This window comes from Folsomia candida, unplaced genomic scaffold (genome assembly GCF_002217175.1).
Source record: "Folsomia candida strain VU population unplaced genomic scaffold, ASM221717v1 Fcan01_Sc004, whole genome shotgun sequence".
NCBI classification, from domain to species: domain Eukaryota; kingdom Metazoa; phylum Arthropoda; class Collembola; order Entomobryomorpha; family Isotomidae; genus Folsomia; species Folsomia candida.
The window spans coordinates 12,679,377-12,685,916 of NW_019091196.1; the positions used below are offsets into that span (position 1 = coordinate 12,679,377).

The 6,540-nt window shown below is 37.9% G+C and overlaps 3 protein-coding genes across 3 annotated transcripts; all 3 read left to right on the forward strand.

The window, feature by feature from the left end:
• The first annotated feature begins 3,613 nt into the window (after positions 1-3,613).
• LOC118435401 lies at positions 3,614-4,256 on the forward strand. Its single transcript, XM_035851416.1, has 3 exons — positions 3,614-3,775; positions 3,860-4,027; positions 4,107-4,256. The coding sequence occupies exons 1-3, from the start codon at positions 3,614-3,616 to the stop codon at positions 4,254-4,256; spliced, it is 480 nt and encodes a 159-aa protein (XP_035707309.1).
• A 319-nt stretch (positions 4,257-4,575) lies between these two features.
• On the forward strand, positions 4,576-5,262 carry LOC118435472. Its single transcript, XM_035851587.1, has 3 exons — positions 4,576-4,732; positions 4,811-4,951; positions 5,017-5,262. Exons 1-3 carry the CDS (start codon positions 4,625-4,627, stop codon positions 5,242-5,244), a joined length of 477 nt encoding a protein of 158 aa, XP_035707480.1. The 5' UTR covers positions 4,576-4,624; the 3' UTR covers positions 5,245-5,262.
• A 146-nt stretch (positions 5,263-5,408) lies between these two features.
• LOC110849235 (CDGSH iron-sulfur domain-containing protein 3, mitochondrial) lies at positions 5,409-6,540 on the forward strand. The gene is made up of 5 exons (XM_022096618.2): positions 5,409-5,557; positions 5,687-5,813; positions 5,888-6,028; positions 6,103-6,158; positions 6,252-6,540. The coding sequence occupies exons 2-5, from the start codon at positions 5,748-5,750 to the stop codon at positions 6,343-6,345; spliced, it is 357 nt and encodes a 118-aa protein (XP_021952310.1). The 5' UTR covers positions 5,409-5,557; positions 5,687-5,747; the 3' UTR covers positions 6,346-6,540.

Consider the following 6,540-nt stretch of genomic DNA (forward strand, 5'->3'; position numbering starts at 1 on the left):
CCGTCTGACCCTCGCCTTACGAGGTGGGAGCGCACCCGTAAATCGGCCCCCATTAAGGCTTCGAACTCGGGAACCCGACCGGCCCCAAGGGGAGTGCAAGCTAAAGAGCCCGGTCACCCAAGGGTTGGAGGTAGAGAGCCCCTCTCACTTGCCAAGCGCCACCCGCACTTTTGGCAAGCCCCGCCGGCTCCCCACCCGGTGAGCCTGCTTGGTGGGAGGAGCATTGGAGGGGGGACCTTCCCGTAAGGCTCTCCCCTTGCAGCGTTGCTCCCCCGGACCACCCCTCCAACGGGAGGAGAGTCGGGGCTGTGGGACAAACCACGGGTGGACCCGACTCCCCAGAGAGGCAGGGCGGTCCAGGGGCGCAGCTGCAATGGGGAGCTCACCCAGGGACACGTCCCCCACGAGCGCCTCCCGCAGACTGACAAAAATTTGTGGTGCAGCTCCTTTTATACCCTCCGGAGGGCGGTGAAAGTTCTGCTATAAATAGAGACTATGTAGATTAATAGCACCTGAGATAAGCGGCCTCACATGTTCCGTGTTAATAATTATATTATAATTACATAAGTTATATAGTATATAGAACACACTTGCTATAGGTATACAGCTGTATACCTGTGTATAGCTATATATAACATATATAAATATGTACATAGTATATATATATATTTAGTATATACATACACATATATATACATACACATATGTTATATATAGCTATTTTGAATTTTATTGTACCAAATACATTTTACTAATGCACTTTACGCCTGTTTTTTGTCAAATAAACAATGCGTATTATGCATTGGTGAAAATTTTAACTAAATATAGGTTTTTAGCCTGAATCAGGGCTTATGTACCCGTTATGTCCGTCTGTCCGTCTTGCGATAACTGTCGTAAAACTAATCGTAGCAATATAAATTAAAATAGGAAAAATTTTCCGAGTTTATTAAGTTCGTGTTTTGTAATGGTTTATATACCAAAAATAAATCACAAAATTATATGCACATCGTTCATTACGAGTCCTGCTCTCAGAATAATGCCATCTTACAAGGCTCTGCAAAATTGTTGCCTTTTTAGCCTAAGTCAGTTCTTATGGAACCATCATGTCCTTCCGGAACACGATAGCCAAAATGGCTGAACCGATTTAGCTGAAATTTTCAGAACGGGTGAGACCGTAGGGCTTGATCCATACAGATTTTTCAAAAATATGTCACTCCACAAGTTTAAATGCATTTGGTACATTACAATTTCATGGAAAATGGTTGGTTTGACCGACAACCACAGAGTCTGACTCGGGCTCACTGGAGATTTCAAGTTTAATTTTCGAAATAGTACTCTCGAGATTTTTAGCTTAAAAAATCAATCAAAAAATTACGATGATTTCATCCTCAAGAATTAAGTCTCTATGTCTGCCGATTCAAAAGTTATTAAGGGTCAAAGTAGTTGGAGACTCAAACGCCCTTTTTGAACCAACGATTTTAAAATGAATTTTTAATTTGTAACTCGACCATTTGTCGCAACCGTTAAGGGAGACTAACGTTACCTAGATACTTAAAGTCAAGCAATCGTGCCCTGGTACCTTTTGGAACCAGGGTGCACTCACATTTCGTTCCCACGAATTAATTTTTGACCATGGATACAAGAACTAGTGCAGTTGTAAATGTGAAATCGGCTATTTCGGTGCAGGATTCTTCAATCACTAACGGCTACGCCGGTGTTTCTGGGTTCGGCCGTAACTCAGAAAAAATGGAAATTTTCATTTTTTGAAAAGCTGGATATTATAATATCCAGCCTTGTGGATATTATAATATCCAGCCTTGTGTATCCATGCGTCTGTCTGTCTGTCTGTACATAAATTCCACAAATTCATGCTTTTACGTAAACTGCTTGTTCGTTACAATTTAACTAACGTAAAAATTAAATAAGAAATTAAAATACTCAATAAAAACCAATAGTGCAGGCAGACTCCATATAGCCGAGTCAGGGATAGAGTCCCTTACTCGGTGAGTTCTAAATTTTTCTCCGAATTGACCGACATAAGCCAGAAGCCATTAAGTATCACCGTGCCGGATTTAATGTTTTTAAAGCAATTTCTAAAAATCTGGATGGTTCACCCGTCACCCCATAGAGTCGCTCCAGATAAAAATTTCACCAATTTCATTCCATATTTTTCCTTTAAGATACATAAGCAACATTTCAGCTCGATATGACGATTTTGAAAAATCAGCATTCCAATGCTAAATATCCAATCTACATTCGGCATGATGGGTCAAGTGGTTGGTCGGTGGGGGTCATTTACATAACTAACAATGCGATGACGCCAGCAGTCTCGCTCCGATTTTGACGAAACCACGAAAATTATGTAGCATTAGATAAATCATTAAGCACGTGTTTCAGGATTTTTCATAATGCTCAGTTTAAACGAAATTATGACGGGATCCGTGAGCGAGAATTTTCAATTTTACTGTGAAAATTTTCTCGCGAGGGAGGAAAGTACAGATTCTCAGATTCCATCATACATATCTTGTTTAAACTTAAAATTCGTGGGCGTGACGTGGTTTTTTCCGAGAATTTCGGAATTTAAATTTCTCGCACAAATGTCTAATTATGATAAATTTTGAAGATTTTGAAAAATGTAACAAACGAGAACTTTTTGAAAAGCAGATTTTTCAATGGAATTGTGTGGGAAAGGTTCTTGCATTTTTGAAGTCGGGTCAAAATTGGAAAAATTTACAGCGCTATTTTAAAAAATCTTGACTTTGGCTGATTTTTGTCCAACTGAAGACTTCCACTAATTTCCTTGTGTGAACAGTTTAAAATTGGTCCGGTCAAAATCGAAAAAAACACTTCATGCCCACGCATTTTAAGTTTAATTCTGATGGAATCCGTAAGCGACAATCTGTATTTATCTCCCTCGCGAGAAAAATGTCACACAAAAATAGAAATTCTCGCTCACGGCCTTAAAAGGCCTAAAACTGAAGCACGTACAGATTTTGGTAAAAATGTTAACACGTTGTATGGCATGCCTCGAATCTCGAAAGAATAATAAATAAACATGTGCACGTAAAAATATTTTTATGCAAAATAGAGTAATTATTTAGTCATCAATTAAAAATAGAAAAATAATTTAAAAAAATTTTCGTCGAGAGTAAATGGTCCAATTCATCCTCAGAATAATCAGAATACAATAAAATATGTAGTGCACTTGATATCGAATTTATCGTTAACTACTACTCCCCTGACTCGGGCTTCATGGCCAGTGATTGGCAAAATCCACCAAATTATCAAATAATTAAAAATTAATTCGTTGACTGAGTTACGGCCGCACCCTAAGAGGAAACGAATTGATTCATCCTGATTTCGGTGTTCTGTTAGAAATTTTTATGCTTTAATTACCTTTAGCGACGGCCCAAATAATGTAACAACAAATAATGGAGGTTTTTGATTCTATCGAAGCAACTGTCGTAACCTTGTATTATGATAAATTGTCAAGCATTCTTGGAAATTACCGCATCCACATCTTTATACATCTTGTACCCTGCTTATTTTCCAACTAATTTATTAACAATACGTGACAGTTATAATTAAGTGAAAGTATACGTACGCATGGGCAATGGCAGTAATAAAAATCGCTGACGAACCTTTATCATCCTCCTTGAAGAAGAAGAGTGCGCGTCCCAGCTCTGATTTGAAAAAGACCAAATCCTGCGACTGTAACGCCTGCCTTAAAAGAACAATCCGAGTAATTATGATGTGTTTGCTTGTTACTCATACTGTAAGTCTCTCACCATTTAAGATTAACTACTTTCACCAATTAATCAATTAATTAGATTAATTTTAATGCAATTTCATATCCAAGATTTGGGACTTTATAGAAACTCTCACCGCAATGACGATAGACTTTACCGTGAACCACGAACAAGGCAGAGATGGATTCACACTCCTCGAGAATCTCAGAATAATTGAAATCACGGAATGGGAACATCGAAGTTGGGAACTTCCTGGGGAAATAGAGTTTCACGATAAGGTAAGTAAGTTCTTTAAATAATAAGTAACGAAAAACATTCTCGTAAGGACCAACATATTTCTTGAATTGAAATTGTTAGGGGAATAAAGAAGATGCCAAAATGCTCGCTACTAGGGTCAAACTCATAGCGAAATGCAGTAAGCTTAAAATAACTGCGGAAAATAATCACACACAATGTAACAACGCGTCCAAGGAGTTCCAAGAAGATAACTATTTTTGTGCAGGTTAGGAATAAATCTTATGTTCCTCGCCTCCACGCAATTTCATTTCATTTCCATTCCCATTGCAGTGATTGAACATCCAATACGATTTCACGATGCTTTTAGTAAGTATTTATTACGCAGTCCAATGTGTTAACTAATAAATTGTCAAAGTATTTAGTGTCTCTTTCACTTTAGAACCCTTCGTCTATTTATGGGAAACCATAAATCTTATGTTTCTCGCCTCCACACCTTTAATCATGTTTGCCTTTATTTGGGCAAGTGGCAATATTTTAATTCGTCCAAGGGTCCATGTTTATCTTGTCGTGTGGTCATTACGTAGAAAAGTCAGTGCATCCGCCTCATCCTGGTACGGATCCTTTTCCAACTGATTCCCATGGGGTTGTTGTGCAACCTTTTGTACGAACTGTGGGAAAAATATGGCTACGAACTATGCGGACTGGACTATATATATTGGGGATATCCTGTCAGGGTCATTTTCACGGTAAAAAGGTTCACGAGATTATGAGGTCATTATGGTATGAAGTAATTAAGTAATAACAAGTAATTTTTGCTGTATTAGATTAATGTCGTCATCAAACTGATATCCAGAGTGGTCGAGTCCTTCATGTCCGCCTGGTTCATTTACACAGTTTTGGTGGAACGGGAACAAAGAGGTTTCGGTGTTCGCCTCCAGAAGAACCGGGTTGCGCCAGACATTCCAGTAAGCTTAAACCCATTAGTAAAATTTCAAAGTTAAATTTCAAGCCTTATCGAATATATTCGCAGGTCACATTTCACGACGAAGTTTTACAACCCGCTCGGCCGGTTCCAGAAGAAGAAAAACCCTTCCAGCGTGTCGACCGTTGTCGAATTTCCATTAATCCTGACAAAAAAGGTGCTGGTGGATTGATGGGTTATGATCCAGATAAGCCAAAACAAAGAAAAAGTATTATGAAAGTTATGGAGAGTGATACGGCGATTAATATGGATGAAACCCTTCCTGATGACGAGTAGTCAATAAAATAATGTGCACGTTTGACTTTTATTGCATAAGTTAAATATTATGACTTTGTGGTTAACATTATAACTTTAATTAAGACCGCACCGATTCATTTTACAACTTATCTTCTCATAAATAATATTATTATGATATGTCGCCTCCGCCTCATATTTTGCATGGGATTGAACAAAGCACAAGAAAAGGCAAAAAATGCGAAACGAGGGAGTTCGCTGCCGTATCAACAAAACTATAAACTCTGCTGAGCTTGGACTTTTGAAGAAAAGCAAAACAAAATCAATAATATTGCCAATTTTCAAACGCTATCAGGTACGATTACTGGTCTAGGCAACGCTTGGGTGTGAAGTGATAGTTTCTAATAATTTTGTATTTGGAAAAAATTGTAAAATATCGTCGAATGAGATAATTACAAAATTTTTTGTTGTGTCTGGAATCTAGCTTCACGAGACTTTAACCGGATTTTTGGCGACAAAATTTTTAATCTCTTTGGATATCGAAAATGGCCATGCTACTGCGTTCGTTGAGTGGACAACTGTCTAGGAATTTTCCCTCAAATGGCGTCGTGGTGAGCGAATCATTGTTTTCAATATTTTCAACCAAAAACCATATAAAATCATGAAGATATGATTTAAATTGTAGAAATCACAAGGATTCCGAAGTCTGACTCCTGCATTGGCTGCCGAAGTGAAGGGTCAAATTGCCAAGAAAACCCCAACCAAGGTCCTTTGTGAAGAAGGCAAATCGTATGCCTGGTGTGCCTGTGGCCTGAGTGGAAAACAGGTTCGTATTTATTTAAATGTTGATAACGGAAAAGGGAACTATTTACTTAAGTAATAATGGTTTGAATAATATAGCCATTCTGTGACGGATCTCATAAAAATTCGACCTTGGGACTTACTCCTGTACGATGGTTCGTAATAAAGATCATAAATGGACCATATTTAAATGCATATAAAAGTGTACTTGATATATAATTCCTTTCTCTATTTTATTTTGATGACAGGACTGCAACCTCTTCAAAAGAAATTTTTTTCTGCAACTGTAAACAAACGAACAAACGTCCATTTTGCGACGGATCCCATAAGAAGTTAGCATAAATCCACATCAAACAAGCCAAATCGCCTATCGTAGAAAATTTAAAGTACCTGAATTTATTTACTTAATCAACCCAGCTGTTACGCAGTCAAAATTACAAATTTAGTCAGTCAGCTATTTAGTTGGTACAATTTTCATATAATGTAATGTAACAAAACGAAATACTTGCAATAAAGTTTCACTGTTAATTTCTGAAA